At 46.6% G+C, this 25,661-nt stretch overlaps 1 protein-coding gene across 19 annotated transcripts in view; it reads right to left on the bottom strand.

Moving 5' to 3' along the window:
- Positions 1–25,661, bottom strand: part of PCDH15 (protocadherin related 15) — a 684,600-nt gene that overhangs the window by 92,250 nt on the left and 566,689 nt on the right. For all 19 annotated transcript variants that reach the window (XM_032115593.1, XM_032115587.1, XM_032115586.1 and 16 more), the window contains 3 exons: positions 18,358–18,486; positions 5,254–5,559; positions 4,049–4,273 (listed from right to left, as the gene is read on the bottom strand). In XM_032115593.1, coding sequence (XP_031971484.1) covers positions 4,049–4,273; positions 5,254–5,559; positions 18,358–18,486 — 660 coding nt within the window. The remainder of the gene's footprint in view (positions 1–4,048; positions 4,274–5,253; positions 5,560–18,357; positions 18,487–25,661) is intronic.

A 25,661-nucleotide genomic window follows, 5' to 3' on the forward strand; every position in this document is an offset into this window, starting at 1 on the left:
CAACTGCTCCTGTTAACAAACCCTATTGCCACAGTACTTGCTTCCAAATGCTAAATCCTAATAATTTGAACTGCAAGGAACTTGCATTTCCCAGTACTGGGAATCATCTGGATTGCGAGGGGATGTGTGTGGGTACAGCAAGAGGCAAAACAAACTCAGCCCTCCCTGACACCCTGTGGCTTCTTGCAGCTTCAGGGGGAAAGTTATGAAAGCACTCAGAGGAATCTGAGAACGGGGAAATGAGAAAAATCTTGGTCTGTCTGAGGTGGTGGGAAGAAATCAGTGTCACTTAGACAATTGCTCCTTGGAAATACTTGAATGGACGCAACGATTATCATTCTGTGACTCCCTGGGAGGGGCTGGAGTCAGGTGGGGATCGGGTTCTTCTCCCAGGGAACAATGACAGGACAGAAGGAAACAGCCTCAAGCTGTGCCAGGGGAGGTTCAGGTCAGGTATTAGGAAAGATTTCTTCACCCAAAGGGTGGCCAGGCATCAGAAGGGGCTGCCCAGGGCAGAGGTGGGGTCACAATCCCTGGAAGTGCTCAGAAGAAGTGTGGATGTGGCACTTGGGGGGACACAGTTTAGTGGTGCGGGGTTAATGGTTTCACTCAGTGATCTCAGAGGTCATTTTCAATGAAATGATTCCATGAATTCATTGATTCACCTTTGGCTTTCTCCGCCAGAGGAGTCCTGGGCCATCCTCACAGTGCAAGGAGCCTTTTGGCTGCAGCAGAGGCCAGCAATGTGTCTCACACTGACATGAGGGTACAGATGAAGTTATTCCTCCTGCAGCGAGTGCCCTGCTCTGCAATCTGTGCCTCGAGCCAGTTCAGGGCAGGTTAATACAAACTATTTGTAACTTGTCATGCCAAGGGCTGCGAGTGCAGAGAACAGCCCAGTGAGCATCCCCCTCCTGCAGCCGCAGGGAGCAGGGGGCTCTGGGTGTGCTCCCTCCTTGGATATCGCACCAATGATGGACGACACCATCAGACACCCATAGCTGCTTAACAGAATTCCATTACCCAGGAAAAATTACAGCGCTTGGGGTGAAAAGCCGCGCTGGGAGAAATGACAAATGTGAGCAGAGCAGAGGGAGCCCCGGAGGACTGGAGACCTCGTAATAACACAAATAAAAGTTCTGAGGGTTGGAGGGGCTGGACCTGTGGTGGTGACATGAGCTTGGCCCCACTGCTGCCTCTGCTTCCCTCCAGTTCAATTTTGTGTTCTTGAAGACTGCTGTTCCATTGGGGACTGTGGTGTATCTCCAGTTGGTTTAGTTCCTCTCTGGGCTCTCAAACCCTGTATTAAAGTAATTACTCAGAGCCCAGCCTCTGAATAAAGTGAAAGCAAGCAACTACTCAGAGGAAACACATCCAGTTCCTGCAGCAGAAGATGCTGAGCGGGAGGAAAAGGGTGGCCTGTTCTTGTTCTCACTCGGTTTCAAGTCCCTGCACCCTTCTCCTGCTGCTCTGACTGAGGGATCAGCTTTCCGAGCTGTCCTGTGGGTGCTTCCCATCCCAAACAGGGACAGCACAAGGTTCTGCCTTCAACCTCTCCACCCTCTCTCCCCACCGATGTGAATTTTGTACCTGGGACATTCACCTTTAAGCTCAAATGAAACCATCCAGACACCTCTTGTGATCAACGTACAAAATATCTGCCACCTGACATAAAAGCTGCTAATGACATCTGCCCAGCAAATTGGGATAATAAACCTGTTTTTTCCACAATCCTTCTCCGTTCTCCCAACTGCCACTCCAAACTCCCCTGTCCTACCTCTCACTCCAGGCTGGAACCCAAGCACCATCTTGATCTCAGCACATAAACAATACTTAATTACGTCCCCTGACCTGTTGCAAAACTCGGCCTGTCACTGAGTATGAAAACACTCAGCTTAAATTGGATTTATTTTCTTTCTCACTTAAAATATCCCTCCCTTGTCCTCCCTCCCAGGCCCTGTTCTGTCCCCAGCCAAACCCCTTTTACTCCAAAATTGTTACTTCTGGCTCCAGCCTGGTGTTCCAGCCTCTCCACAGCATCATCATGCTCCCATTTTGTTGCTCATGTGTGGCAACTGTTTCTAGGAGAGCAAGAACTGATTTTTTGATCCTATTAATCCCCTCCTTAAATCCCCTATTCCCACAGCATCTCCCTTGAGAGCGCACATGCTGCTGGTACACTGAGGCCACCGAGTTGATTTGTATTTTTCCCTGCACCCTGTCATTAATTAATACAATCAACCACACAATTGATGCCTTTTCCTGGTCTTAAAATCAAGAGTCATACACGGTTAGAAGGGGAAAAGGGATTTTCCCTTGGTATTTATTTTAAGGTTCCTCGGGTGCACGCGTCCAGGTCAAATGCACTGAAATGCACCCCACAAAAAATGCACCCACCAAAAGATCGAGTATAACATTACAGGTGTTACTAATTAGCAGATCTATCAAAGATTCCCCAATGAGAGGCTCAAGTGCTCAAGTGAGCCCCCCTCCCCAAGGAGCCTTCTCCTGGATGGTTCTATCTTAGTTTACAGAATGTGTTCTGGAGAGGACCTTGGGGGCTGGGGCACACTGATCCCTGGCTATGAAGCTTCTAAAATGTTGAGTCTCTTAGCCTGACAAACAAGTCCAAGAATGCAGGCAAAAAGCACTAAGAATACAGACGTTGTAAAAAGGTATAACAGGCGTATAAAAGAAAAGGCAAAAAATCTTCATGGCATCACAATCACACAGACAACAGCTTTTCTCTGAACACAATCCTACCTGAAAACTTTTTAAAAATCCCACCAAAGGGTTTAAACCCTTAAATAAACCAACCCAAACCATTCTTCCAAAAATTCAGTGTGCTGGGAAAAGGTTTTTTTTAGGAACAAAACCCCAGGTTTGAGCGACTTGCTCCATAAAAGTCCAACAGAAGAGGCTCAGGGAATGATGGAAAAGATTTTTTTGTGAATGATGTGGAATGTGCAGGGGAAAAGCACAGATTATTGGGGAACAGGTGACCTGCACCTCACACTGAGACATTCTGCAGACAGAGAGGCACTATAGAAACCTTCTGGCATTGTCACCAGAGCTAACAAAGGGAGACATTTACTGCCCTAAAAGAATTCTGAGCTCAGTAGAGACTGACAAACAGAATTACCCCAAAACCATGTGGCAATTCCAGCACCTGCAGATACAGAACAGGCCGAACCCCAGACTGCCAAATACTTTTCACAGCCACACATTTAAACTGAATGTTTGTGAGCTGTGCTTTTGGTCCTACTACAGTTTTTGCTCCTTCGCTAAAATCTGAGTAATTAAAGCCTCTTCTTTCCCACAGCTCACAGAACTCAAGCAACTGCTCAGAAGGACTGAATGACTGACAGAGCTGCACCTTTGGGAATGCCAGGGGTAGGACTGAGGCATCTGAGCTGTCCTCTGCTCTTGGACACAGCCAGATGGAGATGGGGAAGCGCTGCTGTTCCAGCTACAAACACTTTTCATTTGTGAATCGTTCCCAAACAGACACCAGCAGCCCCATGCTGCTGGGGAGGCACCTGAAACGCTGAGGTGAGGCTGGAACTCACTGCAGTTCATGGTGCAAGACACTAAACCAGGCTGTTCCTTTGCAGATCTGATTTTCCAGCAGCAGGATCTGGAATCCAGGATGTGCTGTGCCACACCAGCACTCAATACACCCCCCGAGTGGATCTTAAAATTACAATTTGGGGGCTGAGATGTGATTGTGTCACTTTTGCAAACAAGTCCGTGAGGGGTTTATTTCAGCCTTTCAGGGATTCTAAAGGACAAAATGTTTGCATTTATGTCAGGTGTTCCTGGATTTCATGAATCCAGGATTTAACTACGTGATTGCATGTGGCAAAATAATTACAGCTGTTATAAAGTGTGTGTTTAACTGGAAGAGCTGCTCACAGAATAAGGCTCACACAAGTGAGAAGCAGGAGAGCAGAGAGTCCTGGTGTTTCCTCGGGACACCTGCATGGTGATGGAATATCCTGGAATGACTGGGAAAGGATGCTGCTGGCTCAGGAGTGCCCCCTCTTACCTTGACTCTGACGGTGACGGTGGCCAGCCCAGGAGGCATCGTGCCCTTGCTGTCGAAGGCTTCCACGAGGAAGGTGAAGGTTGCTTCTGCATCAGAGAAGGATTCATAATCCAAGGATTTCCGGAGCGATAGCTCTCCTGTGTGCTTGTTCAGGGCAAAATACTGCCGGGCTTCCTCGGTGCGGATCCGATAGTTCACGTCAGCACCCAGGTCCACATCCTTGGCCTGCAGGGAACAGAGGGACATCAAACAGAGTCCATTCTCACCAAATATCCCTCTGAGATTTAAAGGGCAAACTGCTGCAAACGTCGTGAGTTTATGTGTGTTGTTGTAATTGTATTCAACGTACACACACCCAAGGAATGAAACCCGCTGAAGGATCAAGCCACGGGAAATGAGCACAGTATTCTGGGAAAGTGGCACTGGAAGCTGAGTCTGGTCTTAATTCTCCTCCCTGGGCACCTGCTATTGGTCACTGCCAGGGAGAGGATCATGGAATTCCACAATGGTTTGGGTTGGAAGGGATGTTTAAGGCCAGCTTGTTTCCCCCCTCCCATGGGCAGGGACACCTTCCACTGTCCCAGGCTGCTCCAAGCCCCAATGTCCAGCCTGGCCTTGGACACTGCCAGCGATCCAGGGGCAGCCACAGCTTCTCTGGGCACCCTGTGCCAGGGCCTCCCATCCTCACAGGGAGCAACTTCTGCCTGACACCTGATTTAAATCTCTCCTCTTTTAGCTTAAAACTCTTCCCCTTGGCCTATCGCTATCTGCCTGTGCAGACAGTGACAGTGTAGGTTTTGCTGTTTCATTGGTTGCTTTTATTAATTGCTATTATTTCCTAACTAACCTTATCTTCAAAGGTTATTTTTATTACCTGGCTAAAGGTCATGCATTTTTCAGTCTGCTCAGTGTCACAGAATCACAGAATCACAGACTGGTTTGGGTTGGAAGGAGCATCAAAGTCCCTCTCATTCCACCCCCTGCCATGGGCAGGGACACCTTCCACTATCCCAGGCTGCCCCAAGCCCCAATGTCCAACCTGGCCTTGGACACTGCCAGGGATCCAGGGGCAGCCACAGCTGCTCTTGGCAAAAAACTTCCCCCCATGCTCCAGTTCACAATCTTTTATGTCAGTCTCACTGCCAAGTTAAATAAGAAATTGCAGAATAAGCACTCCCCACCTTCACTCCCTGCTACTTCCTTACCTCCAGCTGCAGGAAGACAGTGCCTGGTGGGAGATTTTCTGGCACGCAGACGGTGTAGGAAGCGTTGGTGAACACGGGGCTGTTGTCGTCAATATCCAGCACCTTGATGGCCAAGGTGAGCGTGGAGCGCCGGGGGTCCACGGCTCCGTCCGTCGCCTCCACGATGAGCTCGTAGTAATCCCTCACCTCCCTGTTCAGCTTCACTGCTGTGTAAATGCTGCCGTTGGAGGTGATCCGGAAAAGGTTCTTGAAGTTTGCCAGACTGTAATGGACTTGCCCATTAACCCCAGCATCTGCATCTGTAGCCTGGAGAGACAGCAGGAAAACCATGGATTAATGCGCAAATTCCAAACCTCCGAGGGAGACGCCCACAGGAGAGAAACCAGGTGAGGCAGGGAAGGATTCTGCCAAATCTGTGGTGCCCAGGAGGGCTTGTCTGGGGCAGCCTGCCTCCCTCTGAGCTTTGACTGAAGATAAAACATCCCACAGAAACAGATGGCTCAATTGCCAGTGACAGGAGCCAGGCTAACTGCATCCTAGATGGATTTCTCCACAAGAAAAGGCACATTTAGCTGCTCAGCCTTGGACAGCTTTTGACAAAACAAGAGGTCATAGCCTGAAATTGTCCCAGGGAGGCTCAGCTTGGACAGCAGCAGGAATTTCTGCATGGAATGGGTGCCCAGGGAGCTTTGGAGTGCCCATGCCTGGAGGTGTCCAAGGAAGGGCTGGAGGTGGCACTCAGTGCTCTGGTGGGGATCAAGCACAGGTTGGACTCAATCCTCAAAGTTTTTCCAACCTAAATGATTCTGGGATTCTATCCTACGATTCTCTGAACTTCAACAGAAGATGAGCCTGATGCTTGTGAAGCCAAGCCCGCAGAGAATTCTAATGCTGAAGGATCTTCAGCATTGGGCGGTGTCTGAGAGGAATTTTTATTTAACACTGATTTAGTGTTTCAGTGCTGCCCAAATCCTTACGGAATACAAATTTAGATGAAGGATGGATGCAGACAGACAGAAGGGACACATCAGTTAGAAAGCTCCTTTCCACTTAACACATTTGTCACACTCAGTGATACTTTCATCACTGCTCTCTGAAGAACTACTTAAATTTTTGGTTTGTTCATCCTGTTCTTCAAACCCAAATGTTATCCCACTTCATCGTTATTCTTCTCTGCTCAGAACAGGCTGATGATTGCCACCGAAAATCTTCAGCTGGGATCTTTGTTCTCACACACTGAACCAGCCTCAGATTTCAGTGTCAGCCAAATAATTCTTGTTATCACATAATTATAGGGATGGGCAAAATGAATAGGTTTTCATAGAGCTCTCACATTTAAATGCTGACCTGTTATTTTGCCTCCTCTTAATTAAATTAGGGCGTGATGAACAAGGTTATGTAAATTAAACAAAGGGCACTCTGTGAGCAAGGTATTCTCATTTATTTGCCTTTATGAATGACATCTGTGAAGACCGTAAGAGATTTGCATGTTCTGTTTTCAGAACAGTCGCCGGGAATGCTTAATTCCGGTGATGGTGTTCATTGTAAGGCTTGGTAATGAAACTCTTTATCTGGCTAGAAATCAATTAAAAGTTAATTAAAATTGCTAATAAGGAAAAAATCACTGTGTTTCTTCCCTGCATTACACCCATGTGCTAAGCAGGGTTTGCTACAACTTCATTCTGAAAGATCCATGGATATCACATCCTTCTAATCCACATCTGTCAGTTGGACTTGCCTGATTTCCAATCAATTCAATTTCCTCTGTAGAAATAACTGATCCAAACAAACAAACAACAAAAAAAAACCCCAAAAGCCCCACAGGAATCTCCAAGAGTAATCTGAAATATGCCTGTAATTGGAAACCATGACAAAAGATTCTCATGAGACAATGTTTTTGTATCAGGTTAGTTTGGAAGGATGTCTTGGAATATATAAACTTGTTTCAGGAAGAAAATTAAAATTACTTTCAAATACATGGCAGGATTTGCAACCGTGTTCCTAAAAACATGACTGTGAATGTTGTGAATTCATTTGTGCACGTTCTTAGGCAGAAAACACCTTTGCCACATTCTGTAGGACTGATTTGATTCACAGAATCCCAGAATGACTGAGGTGGGAAAAGCCCTCCCAGCCCATGGAGTCCAGGCTGTGCCCGATGCCCACCTTGTCCCCAGCCCAGAGCACTGAGTGCCACCTCCAGCCCTTCCTTAGACACCTCCAGGCATGGGCACTCCAAAGCTCCCTGGGCAGCCCCTGCCAAGGCCTGAGCACCCTTTCCATGGGGAAATTCCTGCTGCTGTCCAAGCTGAGCCTCCCCTGGCCCAGCCTGAGGCCGTTTCCCCTTGTCCTGTCCCTGTTCCCTGGCAGCAGAGCCCGACCCCCCCCGGCTGCCCCCTCCTGTCAGGGACTTGTGCAGAGCCACAAGGTCCCCCCTGAGCCTCCTTTGCTCCAGGCTCAGCCCCTTTCCCAGCTCCCTCAGCCGCTCCTGGGGCTCCAGCCCCTTCCCAGCTCCGTTCCCTGCCCTGGACATGCTCCAGCCCCTCCAGGGCTCTCTGGCCAGGAGGGCCCAGAACTGGACACAGCCCTGAGGTCCCTCAGCAGGGCCAGCACAGGGGACGGGCCCTGCCCTGGGCCTGTGGCCACCCCATGGCTGGCCCAGCCCAGCGGCCATTGGCCTCGTGCCCCCCTGGGCATCCCTCGGCTCCTGTCCAGCCGCTGGCACAGCACCCCCAGGGCCTTTCCCGACGGGCCCTTTTGTTATAAACGACCCAGATCCGCAATGGATATGAGTTATTAAAATTTACTGAGAACGCAAAAAACCCATTCGCAAAGCCGAAGGCCAGCGCTGCGAGCCCAGCGGGCTGCCAGAGGCTCGCTCCGGACGCGGCGGATCGGCCTTTTCCCGCCTCGCGCCTGAGGCGCAGCAACCCCGGGCCCTGCGTGGCCACGCCCCCCTGTCAATCTCCTGCGAGCCCGCGCTTTTCTGCCGCTGAGGCGATCGGCGTTTGCGGCGCTCAGCGCTGCCCTCGCTCCTCTCGTGGCGCTGCTCCCGCAGCCCGGCCGGCAGCAGCTCGCTCCCCACAGAACGGGCACTGCCACAGGAACCCACCCAGCCGCCGCCAAACCAAACCTGTACCATCAAAGCCCCCCCGACAGCATTAAACCTTTAACATCTATATTAGACCTTTGATATTTCCACCGGATAATATCAGAATACCCAACATTATAGTCCCTAATATAACCGATAATAGAACTCATAATTAATACAACATATGGCGAAAGCCAACCTTCAAAAGTCATTCCTAACGCTTTCCAGCCCCTCTGCCGCAGCCTGGAGCTGCAGGGCTTGGGGTGAGCCCAGGGCAGGATGCAGCACTTGGCCTTGCTGAACCTCAGCCCATGGATCCAGCCTGTGCTGATCCCTCGGCAGAGCTTCCTGCCCTCCAGCACACCCACACTCCCACCCAGCCTGGTGTTCTCCTGAACCGACTGAGGCTGCACTCGATCCCCTCGTCCAGATTGCTGGTAAAGATATTAAACAGATATTTCCACACAGAGTAGCAAGCAAAGCATCATTATTTTAAATCCAATTACCTAACTGGCATTATACCACCATAACACCGGTGAAGAATTCACGTTTTATCACTCTAAACTTGAAAAGAGACAATGTCCTCTTTATGGATAAGAGAGAAAAAGAGTTTAATCTGGTTCCTAAAAGAATCCTGTCTCAAGGGTGTACAACTGTTCCCACATGGAAATCATGTCCCAGAGCCTCTCGGAGCCTGTGGGAAGCAGCTCCATGGAGAAGGACTTGCTGTTGGTGTGGACACTCTCTGTCCCTCTTTGCAGTCATCACTTTTTACCAAAATGGACAACTTCAACCCCAATTTCACCCCCAGATCTGTCACCAACAGGTGCAAGGCTTGCCAGGAAGGTGAGGGAACAGGAGGTATGGAAAACAGGGAGCTTTCAGAAAGTTCTGCTTCAAAAACCAGCCCTGGTTGAACTTACCCTGACCCTGACAACATGAACCAGTGACAACCCAATAAATTTAATCCCGTTTGGTCCTTGCCAACACTGGGCTGAATTCCCTGAGTGAGCATGTACAGAGGTGGAGAGAAGCAAGCAAACAGTTCATTCCCATGTAACCTGAGTCCCAAACAAAGTCCCAAAGCCAAGGAGACAACAGCAGGACTAAGAAGAGGCGAGAGGACGTTCCTATGCCCACTCAAGGCTTTCCACCACAACTCATCCCCACAAAAAATATGGTGAGAGTTATGAAGTTTTGGCAGGTGAAGGGCCACCAGCTGACAGCAGACCTTAAAAGAAGCTGCAGATCTGTTTACAGGCAGAGGTCTCAGCCTTGAAGAGGTTGCTCCTACCCAACACGAGGCAGCAGAAACAGCAGCTGTGATTGCTGGAGGTGGCACAGCCCTCAAAGGCCCCTGGGGACACAGACACCATGGAAACTGGAAACAAAAAAAAACACCCAAAAGAAAACCAAAAACTCCAAACAAGAGGAGAGAACTAGCAAAAAGAAGGACATTTCAAAAGGAATGGAAGATATTCCAAGACAGGGCCATAGTGTCCTTGCATCTCAAATGCTGGCCCCTTCCTACCTCTGCCATCTCACAGAATCACAGAATTCATGGAATGGTTTGGGTTGGAAGAACCTCAAAGCCCATCCAGTGCCACCCCTGCCATGGGCAGGGACACCTCCCACTGTCCCAGGCTGCTCCAAGCCCCAATGTCCAGCCTGGCCTTGGACACTGCCAGGGATCCAGGGGCAGCCCCAGCTGCTCTGGGCACCCTGTGCCAGGGCCTGCCCACCCTCCCAGGGAACAATTCCTTCCCAATCTCCCATCCAGCCCTGCCCTCTGGCACTGGGAAGCCATTCCCTGTGTCCTGTCCCTCCAGTTCCTGCTGCAGGGTCCCTCTCCAGTTTCCCTGTATCCCTTCAGACCCTGGAAGGAGCTGTGAGCTCTCCACACAACCTTCTCCTCTCCCGGCTGAGCAGCCCCAGCTCTCCCAGCCTGGCTCCAGAGGGAGGTGCTCCAGTCCCCTCAGCAACTCCATGGCCTCCTCTGGACCTGCTCCAACAGTTCCATGTCCTTCTTATTTGGGAGCTTCAGAACAGTGCACGGAATTCCAGGTGGGGTCTCACCTGAGCAGAATAGAGGGGAGCATCCCCTCCCCCCACCTGCTGCCCCCCCTGTGGGATGAGCCCAGGATAGATCTCCTGGTGTTCACCCAGAATCAGGAAAAGTGTGTCCATCTGAAGAGACAGAGCAAGCACTGCTGCTATTCCAGTGACTCCTCAGATCTCCAGGATGACTCTTATTTCCATCTCTAATTTATAAAGTACTGCGTGATAAAACAAACCTGGAAACCTGGGAATATAAATGACTCAGAACTCTATATCCCAGCAAATACCTCCCACATTTATTAGAGATTCCATCACCTACGAGGTGACAGCCCTTACCTGACGTGCTAAATTCAGATTTGTGTTACCAACTCTGCTTCCACATTACCAGGAAACCCTCAGGAATATAAAGCAACCGTGTTCCAGAGCAACAAATTATCTCCCTCCCTCTCAAACAGCAGCAAAACACAGTTCTGAGAGATGGGAATGACTAAGACACCTCCTAAAGGATCATTAACTCTGAAACATAATGACAAGGGCTTGAATGTCAATATTCACGATATCGTTCTCATCTTTTTGAAAAGAAACCTCCTGTTACATTCCCAGCTCCTGCTCACGATGGTGACAAGATTTAGGCAGGTTAACTGAGGATTTGTGCCTGGAATGCTGGAGCTGGAAAACAGCAAAACAAGGTTGTTATTCCTACTTGTCTCCAAATCACAGACAAACACGGTGGCTGGGTATCCCCCTTTCCTGCAAGCGGAAACATTTCTTAGAGACCACTCTGCCATACAAACAGCTTCCTCCAGTTCAAATTTCCCTTCCTCAGGAGCAAAAGATCCCCACATTCCCTACCCAAGCCAACCAAAATCCTAATTTTTGGACAACTCCTCCAGTATTCCAGAAAACCCCACAGCTCAAGGTAGGAATCGTGCTGGAGGATCCAAATGATGCTGCTGGTGAGAATTATTGTTCTCATGGCAGATAACACGATTTTTTACTACTAGGGGTTTAATAGGTTTATTATTGAGGACTTAATGAGTTTATTATTCTGGGTTGGAAGTATTCCCAAGCGCCTCATTTGTGTCAAACAGCAAATCAAGTGTGGGTGGGAGTGTTAGACTGGATTTTGTACTTGTTTTGCAGGGAGACTATAGTTTGTGCCCACAGGACAAAATTAGTATCTCCTCCCAGGTGCAGTCAGAGGCCACAAATTATCTGAAGTGTCCCTGACCTCTTGGTCATAAACCAAATATTTATAAATATTTTAAGGAGGGAACATCAGTCATCCATAAAAGTTTGGAATTTTCTTCTTTTCCTAAAGTTCAGGAAGGCTTTTCCTCTCCTTTCTTGCTGTTTTGCTTTTACACAGTCTTTCACATTTTAATTTGCTCAGAGGGATGGAGCTGGAAGGAAAGGCTGGGAGAGCTGGGATTGTTCAGCCTGGAGAGGAGAAGCTCTGGGGTGACCTCATTGTGTCCTTCCACTGCCTGAAGGAGCTGACAGGAAACATGGAGAGAGGCTTTGGACAAAGGGTGGAGTGCCAGGACACAGGGAATGGCTTCCCAGTGCCAGAGAGCAGGGATGGATGGGATCTTGGGAAGGAATTGTTCCCTGGGAGGGTGGGCAGGCCCTGGCACAGGGTGCCCAGAGCAGCTGGGGCTGCCCCTGGATCCCTGGCAGTGCCCAAGGCCAGGCTGGACATTGGGGCTTGGAGCAGCCTGGGACAGTGGGAGGTGTCCCTGCCCGTGGCAGGGGTGGCACTGGATGGGCTTTGGGGTCCCTTCCAACCCATTTAGGATTCTTTGATTTTGGCTATCTTGAAATTTCAAGGCAAATTTGACTTGAGACTCAAATGCACACATATCCTTTGGAAAAATCCTGCAGGTTTTGTGGATATCCTCCAGGAGCTTCAGCATCCTACTGAATTCCTGGGTCATGGCAGCTTATCCTTCACTACACTCAGAGCAGGATAAAGGAAACACCCTCTAAATGTTCAAACACTGCCACATTTTTAGGCATTAGACAAGCCAGAAGAACCTTGGTTGATTGTTTCCATGGTCTCTGCTAATTCCAGTGCACCTGGAGGGTTAATTCCAAACCAAATTAAAGGTGACTCCAAACAAAACTGCGCATTAGGAGCAGTTAAACCCTAAGAGCAAATAAAAATGAAAATAAAAGAAAATCCAAAAGCTCATGGCTGCAAACCCAGCACTGGATGGGCTGGTGAACCTCCTACAAGAGTTAATCACATTTTAACACTTCAGAGCTTCTACCAGCCCAGCTTTCTTCAGGCTGGCACAAAACCAAATCCTGACTTTGGAGACTTGGTTGTCCTTGAAGGATGATACAAAATTTGGGGTTTTGATGAGTCTATTCTTTGGCAATATGATCAAGAGATGAAACCAATGCATTCGCACACTAGAAAAAAATAAAACACTAAAAAACCCTCCCGAAACTGAAACTTTCTAAATCACAGATGGAATACACTGTTCAGAATCTCCACATTTAGCTGGGTTCCCAAATATTTCTCCAATGTCAATCCAATTTGAAGTTATTTTTGGAATTTCTCTTGACTTTGGGTTGGGAGGATCCTTAAAGCCCATCCAGTGCCATCCCTGCCATGGGCAGGGACACCTTCCACTGTCCCAGGCTGCTCCCAGCCCCATCCAGCCTGGCCTTGGACACTGCCAGGGATGGGAATCAGGCATCAAAATCCTAAAAGGGCATGAATTAGAGACATGAAATCACTGATTCAGAAGATTTAGTTTGGCATCAGGCAGAAAGAGATAATAGAGCCTAAAGGCATCCCAAAATGTAAAGCGTCAGGAGACAAAACCAAGAATCCCTTTCATGGAAAATCCTCGGGCTCTCAACAATCAATGCCACGAACGTGCTGATAACAAATATCAGTATTTCCACTGCACTAAAGCACAAACATTATTTGGAGGGCAAAGATGCAAATGAATGCACAAATAGAATAAATTTTGGGAACAGGGAAGATGAGCACAGCTTTTGGAATCCCTTTAGCTTAAGAGGTCATGCTGTGGGTGGCAAGGAGCTTTTTTAAACCTCTTCAATCCATGCCCAAGCTGACCTACATTCCAGGAATGGTGGAAAAAGATGAGGAAGTGTGGCTGCAGCCACTGCAGCCAGATATCCTCCAGGAATTCCCTGGTGCCAGCAGAAAGAGGGAGTTCTGTCTAGCACTGAGGGTCTGGAATGGAAATAAATTGCCCAAATCTATGACCCCATCTTTTTCTCCTCACGCCACGGCTTTGGACTTGACACATCAATCTTGTGGTGAGAGGAATTTGCCTGTTAACAAACATGAAAATCCAACTAGCAGCACATGAAATTCTTTCTGTGACCAGCATCTCCACAAGGATCTTGACAGAGACAGTGCTGACAGTCTTATTAAAGTCCTTTCTATCCTTCCTGGGGACGAATTCCTTAATAAACTAAAGGAAATGATACCACCAAGGTTCTCTCCCAAAGATTTTGTGATCATCCAGCCACTTACAAGAAACGAAGTCTGAATTTTCTCTGGTTGGAGTTCACCTGCCACATTCTGATTCTCTGCTTTTGGGGTCGGATTAGCTTTTTTATGGATTCTGACTCTCAAATCCCAGCTGCTCCCGTTGGTTTTACATCCATGAGATGAATGCAAGCTCCATTGTTAGGCACTGGGTCATGCAGCGAGCAGGAGTCTGGACTCGCTCTGGGTATTTGGGATTTACTTCAGAGCCTGGGATTTTACTCTTCCCCAAAGACTTAAGTCCTTTCCCTCCTGGATCATCCTCTCCTGCCATTAAATCCCCCTTTTTTCCTGATCTTGTCCTATTTCCTCCACCTCTAATTTTAATTCCTTTCCCTCCTGGATTGTCCTCTCCTGCCGATAAATCTCCCTTTTTTCCCGGTCTTCTCCTTTTTCTTCCGCCTCTAATTTTCCTTCAAGTTGTCTTAGGGTCCAGGAAACTTGGGAATTTAATTTCAGGGGCCTGTATTTTTTAGCGCAGGCAAGGTGCAATCTGCAGTGCAGGTTTTGGGAAATCACACCCTTCACACAGAAAACAAGGCAGTGGGGATTTAGCAAAACTCAGATTCCTTTCTAGACTTTTCCACAAGATCTTGTCATGTAATAAAATAACAGAATCACAGATGCTTTGGGATGCAAGGGACTTTAAAGCTCATCTCATTCCAAGCATTCCATGGGCATGGGCAGTAATTCTTCATCAGCATTTTAAGGAGTTTTCCTGCTTGTAGAAACACACGATGAGCTGCTTGTGAGAGATCTCCAGAGGTCATTTAGTCCGACACAACAAGCCTTACCCAACAGCCGTGAAATTTAAACTGGGCTTTAAATCCAGGGTTTATCACCTTATGAATTTATTAAACAAAACCAGGAGCCTGTTAGAATTCACTGATACCCACAGACAGAAGGCTCTGTTGGGAAATAATTACATTTCATCAGCATTCAGGAGGGCCAGTTCAGTACAACCAAAAAGATTCCTCCAAACTTTCCCATCTTTTCCTGTAGGTAGAATAACTCCATCCTAAAAACCAACTCTCTTAAAGCATTTCTTCTGTAATTTAAAACCAAGCAGGTGACAGAGGTATCACACACCCTGCAAACTGCTCTCACTACTGGAATTAATTTATCCTGTCTCCATTTTAGGGAAGATCCACGGGCCAGTGATACTTTAGCACATAATTCTTTATCCCTATTTTCCATCTAATTTATTCCCTAATTTATCTCCCCTTGACAGCAACACGTTCGTGTTGGAGACTGCAGACAGTGCTGATCAGCAACACAAAAATACCCAACAATAAAATTATGGGGTTGGGTGAAAGAATCTGGACATAAATAAAGCCCCACATGGATAAAAACTTCAGTCAAGTGATGTCTTTCTTCTCCTGGGCCCCATCAGCTCAACAGCTTCTCACTTAACCCCAGGCTGCTTTTTTAGAGTCTGCAACAAACTGCTTGGCACTGTCTTCCCCTGCCCAAGGATGTGAACATGCCTGCAGATCAATATATTGATCCCTTTCCTAAATGCTGTTCCATCTTTTTTACCTCCCATGCCCTGGGATCGATGAAAATGCAGTGTACAACATCAGCAAGCCCCATCTCCAGCTGGTTTAGGCTGCAAGAAAGGGCCTGAATTTCACTGTCAAGTTTCCAGTTGGAGTTTCTGGATTCCTGGGGGCCCTTTGTGGAGACTTCCACGCAGCAATTGTGCTTCTGCCTTGCTGCAGGATCCCCAGGATTGGAGGGGAAGGAGCAGCAGGGAATCCAATCCACCTCTGACAATACAGTGTGGAATAAAAGGGATTGGAAACACATCCGCTCCACCTGCAGCATTATCCTGGCTGGCTTTTGTTCTCTTAATCTTCAGGAGGCTCCTGGAATGCCCTCAGGCAGTACTCCAGTGCCAGGGCCTCCAGGAGCTCCAGCTGGCAGCAGAGCTGCTGGAGAGGGAAAGCACTTCCAAGTGTGGATATCGCCTGCCTGCATGGAACCAACCCTCCAAACCCTCCCTCTCCCACAGGAAAGCTCTCACTGCCCTCCTGCTGCATCCCCTTGGGAGACCATCCCCCCAGATATTACCAAAATCTTTACGGGTATCCCTTTGGAAGCCCAGCTTTCCCAATGAAAACAAAGCAGAGCGTGGAAATCTCTTGTCTGTGCCAGGAGTTATTTCTGGGAGTGTTCAGATTCATTGTTTTATCCCCCAAATTGCTTAGAATCCCCATCCCTGGAAGTGTCCAAGGCCAGCTTGGACGGGGCTTGGAGCAAGCTGAGATAATGGAAGGTGTCCCTGCCCGTGGCAGGGGTGGAATGGGATGAGATTTAAGATCCCTCCCAGCCCAAACCATTCTGGAATTCTGATGGTGGGCCCAGGCACCCGATCCTGAGACCAAACCTCATGGTCAAAAATCCTGAGGGACCAAAGTGGTTGAGCACCTTTTCTATGTCCTTCCTCTCCAGCTCCTCTGCTCCCATGAGCAGCAGGGTCAGATCTTGGGTTTTAAGGTAAAAATCTTTTGCTAAACTATTTCCCCCAGCTAAAATGGGAAGATGGCATTCAAAAGGGAAATTCCACAAAACCTGTCATTTTATTTAAAATCCACTGTACCACGGCTTGCTCTGATGGATTTTGGAAATGAGTAAAAAACTTCCTGAAAAGCAGCTTTGTTAATCAGTGGGTGGATTTCAGTAGGGAAAACACACAGCCCAGTAAGGATTATCTTCCTTTATCAGGCTATTCCCTCCTAAAACAGGCCTTTATGTACATTTTAACCACATTAAAGCTTCCACACAAAATTTATTCCCATTAACACCTCTCCCATACCCGCTGGGGTTTTATCTGCAGCGAAGCACAACACACCAAAAGCTATTTCAGTTTTTAAAGAACATCCTCAAACAACACAGCTACACCCAAACTCTCATCACCATTATTTCAATAACCTCACTGGAGCCAGAAAAAAATTCCAAAAGCCCCCATCTCTCTTTTTTATACCGTAGAATGGCATTTCCGATGGATATCTCTGTATCCATTTGCAGTTGGGAACATGAGACTGTAGAAATACACCCAGTATTTGAGCTATAAAGAAAAAGCTTTCTCCATCCAGGGATAAACAGCACAGGAAATGACAGAAGCAGTTTCTGTCACTCCAAGAAGGAATAAACTATCCCAAGGCTTCAATAAATATTTTCATTTCCACACAGCTTAGAAATTGCACTAATTTAGAAGCCAGAGAGCTTCTTGTGGCAATAACTTGTGTTTTACAGTTCTGTCAAAGCTAAAAATAGACCCAAGCTCGTGTTTGAGAAGATGATGGAGCCTTGAGGGCCCCCAGCTAAGCACAGAACGGAATTGAAAGGTATTTGGGACTGATTGGAAATGTTCCACCCGTGCCTTTTAAAGATGCAAAATGCAAAAACAACCACACAGAAGGTGATGACAAAAAGCAGAGCAATCATTTAATGATTTATCAAAACTGACTTAATTGCACTGAGGAATCCCAACTTCGTCCAAGGCTCTAAACCAGCTCTGATGTCTTATTAAATAATAGAAGGATGGGAAGGAACATGATTATTATGGGTATTTGGGTTCCCATGGTACCAAAAATGTCCTATTTTTCTCAAGCTTCTACTCAAGGAGCTCCCATTTTCTCTTGATATGGTTGCTACTGGAAAAACAACAAAAAAAGGCAGACTTTCCACCTAAATTCCTGAAAAATGCTTCCCAATTCCTCTTTTACCTCCAGCTCCTGCTGGATCCAACCTTAGTGCAGCCGATATGAGGCATTATATTCAACTTCTAGATTAAAAAACCCTCTAATTCCTATTTGCTTCCTCCACTTGAGTCAGGAAAAACAGACATTACCAAAAAAAGTGATGTTTTCTTCAACAGACTGAATCCTCATCCAGAAGACCCCCAAGCATTATAAGAAGTTACAGCTTCAAACCCTCAAATTAACATTATCCCCTATTTTTATGCCTGGTCACCAATTATTTCACTCAAGGGTTTAACTGATTTTCCTCTTAATGGCCTTAAAATTTCCTCTAGGTGTGACAATTTCCTCCACCTGGGTGTCACCTGCTCAGCAGGTTTGAATTCTATTTCAAAATCAATAATTTAAAAACGTGGCAACACTCTTTTAACCTTGCAAATCTGTTACCAGCAAGTTTCGACAGTGGGATTTCCTTAAAAACCAGCTTTTAATGGGCTATTTCTAAATGAGAAAGCATTTTCAGTTATTTAGCACAGAGAAGAAAACAATTCCAATATTTTAAAGCCCCACAATGTGAAATTGTAGTCACGAATGGAGAGTTTGCATTTAAACCTGAGATGCTTTGATGGGTTTTTGTCTAAGGCACAATTATTTTGTGCACTTTCCTCATGGTCTGAACAATTTGGGTACTAAAATAAACGATTTTAATGACTTACCCTTACTTGACCAACAAAAGCATTGGCTTCCTCTTCCTGCACAGAGAGGTTTTTGGGCAGAAACATGTCAAAAACTGGTCCGTTGTCATTGACATCTGTCACCACGATATTGACAGTGGCAGTCGAGGTCTAGGCAGAAAAAGAACATTTGAAAGAAATTCTCTTTATTCTACAGCTTCCCAGGTGAAAACCCTACTGTTACTTACTAGACAGAATCACAGGTAAGCAGGCTATCAATGTTTTTTAACACGTTTTTGTGAAAAAGGAAGCATTTCAAGAGTTTATTTGGAATTTTTAGAAAAAGCTCAAGACTGACTCACATGTTAGATGCATGATAAAATTTTTCTTTTTTATACAGTATTTTAAGGATTCAGAAGTTTTTGTTGTGAGCGGGGGGAAAATCTGGAAATATCAAAATTTGCCAAGATGTGAAAAGGAAATTCAGTGATTTATCAATCAAAATATGCCACAGTGATGATTAACTGAGCTGATGAGGTGGCACAACCATCCTGTGTCGCCCTCCTGTGTCATCCTTCCCCCACCCCCCCCCCCCCATGTTCTGCTTTGCAGCCCAATTTTAACATCCCAGGAGGTGGGAACAGCAGAATCAACTGTACTTAATATAAAATGCCAACAAAATATGTCTGTGCTACCTGTGGAGATTTTCTCTCACAATTGAACAGGTGGAGAGGGAAATACTTTGTTGGCTTGAGTCACATCCCTTTTCTCTGCTCCCACAGACTGACAGCTCCAGACCAAAACCCCACATTGTTGTATTTCAGAAATTGTTGTGCTCAATAGATTGATTTTTACATCAATTCATCCAACTCAGTGTCTTAAATCTTAAATTTTAACATCTTAAATTTTAAATCTTAAATCCATCTTGTGCCTTTGATACTTTGCATCAAACTCCGCTGAGGGAAATTTGGGCCCTCCTGGCCAGAGAGCTCTGGAGGGGCTGGAGTGTGTCCAGGGCAGGGAACGGAGCTGGGAAGGGGCTGGAGCCCCAGGAGCAGCTGAGGGAGCTGGGAAAGGGGCTGAGCCTGGAGCAAAGGAGGCTCAGGGGGGACCTTGTGGCTCTGCACAAGTCCCTGACAGGAGGGGGCAGCCGGGGGGGTCGGGCTCTGCTGCCAGGGAACAGGGACAGGACAAGGGGAAACGGCCTCAGGCTGGGCCAGGGGAGGCTCAGCTTGGACAGCAGCAGGAATTTCTGCATGGAAAGGGTGCTCAAGCTTTGGGACAGGCTTAAAAGGTGAGTGGTGGAGTCCCCATCCCTGGAAGTGTTTAAAAAGTGCGAGAAGTGGCACTTGGCAGTCATGGTTTAGTTGCACAGTAGTTCCTGGTCACAGCTTGGACTTGATGACCTTGGAAGTCATTTCCAACTGTAACAATTCCATGATTCCATGAAATGTTTACGACAGGACAGTTACAGAAATCACACAGTGGAGATGTGACCCCAGAAGAAACCCCTTGCTTTAGGCACAACAAACCTGTTTGAAAGTGGCACCTCACAGGCTTCATAAAGAAACCATCTTCCCTTAATAAAAACCCCCAAACAGCAAAATCAAGAAACAAAGGAAAAACCAAACCAAAACCCCAACCAAAAAGTCCAAACGGAGACCTGCATCTCCTGGTGCACTACTGCTGTTGGAATCAGGCTCTTCCCAGCTCCAGACACAGCTGGTATACCTGCATGAGATCCCAAAAGCTCCATAAAATAACTCCTTTCTACTTAAAGGTCACAAATCCAGAGGATTTTTGAACCAAGCCAGCACAAGGTGCTTCCAGGCTGGCAGCTGCTGCTTGCTGAGCCCCAAGTTACTTGCTCGTTGTTCCCGAAACTGCCATTCCCACATTCCATTTCCATAAGGGAAATGCACTTTCTACCCTGTTGTCCACACAAAAGCCACTCCAGAACGTTTGCTCTGCTGTGATGCACACTGAATGTAAATCAGCTTTTCCAAAGGGAACTCAGTTCCATGAAATTCAGGGAAATAAACAGCCTCACATTTAATAAACTGAGGCAACGTGGTGTTAAATAACAACGGCTTAAGGCAGGAATTCCCATTTGGAAAAGATTTCTTTTCACTCCAGGTAATTTCACAGGCTGGGGTTGATCATCTGCAGCATTTCTTCTCTTTGAGAGGACTTTAGAAGGAGAAAGACAGGGAAGAAGGAAAAGAAATGTTTGGAATTGTTTCCCAACTCTTATTTAAGGATTTTCAGTATTTTTCCCATTCTTTACTCATCTTAAGCACCCTCCCTTCCAGCCAACACACCCAGGCCGGTGCTCCACTTGTCGTGTTCAAATATTCACTTCTGAATTTAAAAGGCAAGATTTTTCGCAAAGAAATAATATTTTGCAAGGGAAAAAAACACCTTCTTGAGATGGCAAATAGGAAAATCAGTTTTGAAAATGTTACAAAATTTTCTTGCTAAACTCACAAGGGTGCTGAAACAAGATCCTGTAAGAAGAAAAACATTTCAAGTAACCCCCGTTTTTCTATTAGTCACAGTTTAGAAAATGATCAGATGTGAATGGATTCAGAATTCACTGTAGTAAGACCAATACTTCAAATAATCTTCTCTTTTTATTAATCACAATTTAGCAAATGATCAAAAGTGGGTGAAACAACAAGGAGCATTCAAAGCAGACTCTGGATTAGCAGCAACACCCCTGGGTTTTCTTCCTTCAAATCAGTAACAGACTCTGAAACAGAGAGAGGAAATGGGAATACTCCAAAATCTCCCTATTTCACCTGAATACAGGAAACGTTTGTTATCTCACTGTTATCTCAGCAATGCCCACTCCAACACAAAGTGGGAGTCATCTGTGTGTCTTTGAGAGCCGCACTTCTGCCATTACCATCACAAAGTGCCGCAATCAAAGATTATTAACCAAAATCAGAATTTTTATATCCCCATTAGATGGCTCCAAAGATTTGTTGAAGCTCCCAGCCTCAGGCTGATGTGCTGTTCTGAAATAGCCTTTATTTGACAACCAGAATGAATTACAGGGGCTTCTTCTGAACTGCAGCACGGAGCAGGATCGGGAACATCATCATCATCCCTGCTGGGAATCAGGGAAAAGTCACCACACACCAAAATCCCATTGACTAAATAATCATTGCCTGTGCTCAGGGACAAACCAGAATCTCTTTTCAGCCTGACACTGGATCAGAAAATACAGAAGGGTGGGCAGGCCCTGGCACAGGGTGCCCAGAGCAGCTGGGGCTGCCCCTGGATCCCTGGCAGTGCCCAAGGCCAGGCTGGACATTGGGGCTTGGAGCAGCCTGGGACAGTGGGAGGTGTCCCTGCCCCTGGCAGGGGTGGCCACTGGATGGGCTTTGAGGTCCCTTCCCACCCAAATTGTGATTCCATGATCCTTATGTGACCTCAAAGCCCATCCAGTGCCACCCCTGCCATGGCAGGGACACCTTCCACTGTCCCAGGCTGCTCCAAGCCCCAATGTCCAGCCTGGCCTTGGGCACTGCCAGGGATCCAGGGGCAGCCCCAGCTGCTCTGGGCACCCTGTGCCAGGGCCTGCCCACCCTCCCAGGGAACAATTCCTTCCCAATATCCCATCCAGCCCTGCCCTCTGGCACTGGGAAGCCATTCCCTCTCCCTCTACCCCTTGTAAAGAGTCTCTCTCCATCTTCCCTGGAAAGTGAATTCACAGATTTCTCAAAGAATTATGAAAAGTTGCTGAGGTTTGTAGAAGATGCCAAAAGAGGCACCGAAACAGCAAAAAAAGGTCTTCACAAATATTTCTATTTAAATACCACTAAAATTCTTTAAAGAAGTGGTTTCCCAAAATAATGAGACACCCCTAAATCACAACTGGTTTTCCATGGATACTCCTCATGCAAATCCAACACAGGAAGGTTTAAAAACTGCTTTGGCTGGTTTAAAACAAGGCTTTTCTACAACAGAATCACCAAGCAGGGTTTGGAAAGGAATCCTAAAGCTACTCCTGGAAACTCAACCAGGGGAAAAACCATCTCAGCCTCATATCAGGCATTTCCTATTCATGACTGCAGAAACCCTGCTTACTTCTCTTTTATAATAAACATAACTCAAACAAAAGATCCACAGCAGCAATTTATGTCTTTCTTAGGGGCCCTCAAATAGTTCTTACATAGATAATTCTTCCCTAAGCAATAATTATAAAATTTACATCGCCTGCACAAATCCTAAGGATGCCAGGCCCTGAAAAATGCTATGGATGATAAATTTGAAGGAAATTCCACTTTGTTCTTATTTTCTTTGTGCCTTGTCATTTAAATTGAAGTTGGGAATTGATGAGAGCATTCTGTGCCTTGGAGAGGAAACATTCTTAGCTCTGATGTTGAGCAAGTTTATTAATTCGGACAAACTCTAAGACAAACCTGTCACGTTGAGAGATAATGAGTTTGCAAATAATAAAATCAGAGGCGAAGCCCTTATTTGATCAAAAAAGAAATGGTAAACAATGCTGCTGATCTATGTATCAGGATTTATTGATATTCATCTCAAGAAAACGATATTTGAGTGGTGATAGAATTAACAATTCCATGATTCTGTTTGCAGACCTTCTTTCTTTCCATGAGAAGTTTGAAAGAAGTATCTCCTAGCCCTCTCCACCTCTCCAAGCTATAAAGAGGAAATTGCCAGCTGGACTGCAAAGAAATTTTGGAGGCAAGACCCTGAGGAGAACAGAAGACTAATTCTGGAGCTTGTCAATAATTACACTAATGAGAAAAAATCCCAACAAGCCTGGAGACGAGACAAAGAGAAAAACTGTCAAAACACCAAAATAAAGCCCAAAGGGAAACTCCCAAAATGAAAACTGCTCGCACATCCCAAAGATAACAGGAAATATGAGTACTTCATGGGGAAAGGAAGAGAAAATCACGGACCTTGAAGGAACATCCTTGACAAACACATGGAATTGTTTAGGTTGGAAAAGCCCTCTAAGACCAGCAAGTCCAACCCTTCCCCAGCACCACCAAGGCCACCACTGGCCCATGTCCCCAGCTGCCACATCTGTATGGCTTTCAACACCTCCAGGCATGGGGACTCCACCACCACCATGAGTGCCTGTTCCAAGGCCTGAGCACCCTTTCCATGGGGAAATTCCTGCTGCTGTCCAAGCTGAGCCTCCCCTGGCCCAGCCTGAGGCCGTTTCCCCTTGTCCTGTCCCTGTTCCCTGGCAGCAGAGCCCGACCCCCCCGGCTGCCCCCTCCTGTCAGGGACTTGTGCAGAGCCACAAGGTCTCCCCTCAACTTCCTCTTAATGAGAATTTATTCATTTGTATCCCTTATTTAGGAATTACAATCTGCTCCAAATCTTGGATTGAAAACTGTGGTCAATCTATTGCTTTATGAGAATTCCTTAATTCACCCCTTCCTTTTAGCACATGGAATCAAGGCCTTCATAGGGAATATTATCCATGCTAAGCCACACAAGCACCGAATGTCTGGGAGGCTCCTAAAGCTTGCCCTAATAAAAGAGCTGCTGCAGGAAGAAAATCCTTCTCTCCAAGAGGAGGAAATCTGGCTGGACGAATTCCTCTCATGCAGACTGGAGTTCACACATCAGCTGGAATTTGTAAGGATTTCTTATACAAAATACAGAGCTTGTCAGGAAAAGGAAGATAGGCAGTGTCTCTAATTACAGCTTGGAAATAAAATAATTTGAGAAGTTCTTTAGAGGAGGAAGATCAAATCACGGATCTGTGTATATTGTTCCCTTTCATGTATGTAGGAATATTTTTTCTTGCTTCCTTCTTGCTGGATAATGGAACTCCTGTGGAGACAGGTAATATTCCAAGGAGTAACAGAAAAATTACTGTAATTAATGAATTCTCTGTCTGCTACTCAAGAAGTAAATCTTTATTTAAATTACCTTGATCCAGGGCTACCTGTTTGCTCTAAGGAAGGGAATTAATTCAAGTGTCATGGAGACAGAGGCTCAGAATTATTAATGATATTCTAAGATAGCCAAAATCCCCAAGTCTGACTTCCAGGATAAAACACAATGCACTCAAGTCACAGAATTCTGGAATGGTTTGGGTTGGAAGGACCTCAAAGCCCATCCAGTGCCACCCCTGCCATGGGCAGGGACACCTTCCTCTGTCCCAGGCTGCTCCAAGCCCCAAGGTCCAACCTGGCCTTGGGCACTGCCAGGGATCCAGGGGCAGCCCCAGCTGCTCTGGGCACCCTGTGCCAGGGCCTGCCTGCCCTCCCAGGAGGAGATGAGGCTTCTTTAGGTTCCCTCAGTTCCCTGAGTACTTTTTTTCAGTACTTTTCAACTGCTGCTTCTTCCCATGACCTTTGAGGAACAGCAGAGTTCTGCATCCAGTTTGATCCCTGCCTTCAGGGCCCAGAGCACTGGGCTCTCTCTCCTAAGGGTCATCTGATGGTACCTCTGTCTCCTCAGGAAATGTGGCCCCAAGCCATTCCTAGACTCTGCAGGGCTAAAATGATCCCTGTTTTTCCCTGAAGTGTTCACTGCAGAAGGAATGGGCACAGTCAGATTAAGAGGATGGATCTTAGATTTGTGGCTTTCAGAGAAACCCTCCCAGAGCCAGGTCCCCTCTGATCTTCCCAATCCAGTGAATCTTGAGATATACCCTGAACAGCTGGATGGACAACAGCTTCTCCTGGACTTCCAATGGCGTTTGGTGGCCTGATGGTTGAGTCTTCTAAGACAAAAAGAAGAATTTGAACCCTGCCAGTAATTTCTGAGTAGCCCAAAGAGATCATGACCACAATGCACCCTTGTGCTCCTTCCGCCACGTTAAAAAGGGAGCTTGGAGCTGTAGGTTGGGAACACGCCCTGGATGGTTGATAACTTTTAAGAGCACCTAATTCCTAATTCCTGAATGGATTTATAACCTAGGCACTGAGCTGCTCTGCTTTGCCAGGCAGAAAATCCCATTTCTGCAGTGCTAGCTGAGTATTTTCAGGATGAGACATTTGTATCTGGAGGTTGGAATTGCCCTAACGTCACACAAGACATGCTAAGAAAACACAATGGAGTTCCTGTTTCATCTCTCTAAATCGACTGACACACACAAGCCAAAAATCAAGAGCACAGAAGGCTTTTTCTTTCTTCTGACAAAAGCCATGTGTATTTATTTCAAACTTCTCCCTCTGAAAGGTGAAGACAGGAATCCTCTCTCACCTTGAGAACACCCCTCAATTCGTGAACACAATTTGAGCTTGGAATGTGTTTTTTCCTTCGCACGCCACTCTGCCCATCTACAGCTAAAAGCTCATTACTTGGGAAATAAAAGCATTTTCCTGCCTGCTCAATTAATG

This window comes from Corvus moneduloides, chromosome 8 (assembly GCF_009650955.1).
Source record: "Corvus moneduloides isolate bCorMon1 chromosome 8, bCorMon1.pri, whole genome shotgun sequence".
NCBI classification, from domain to species: Eukaryota; Metazoa; Chordata; class Aves; order Passeriformes; family Corvidae; genus Corvus; species Corvus moneduloides.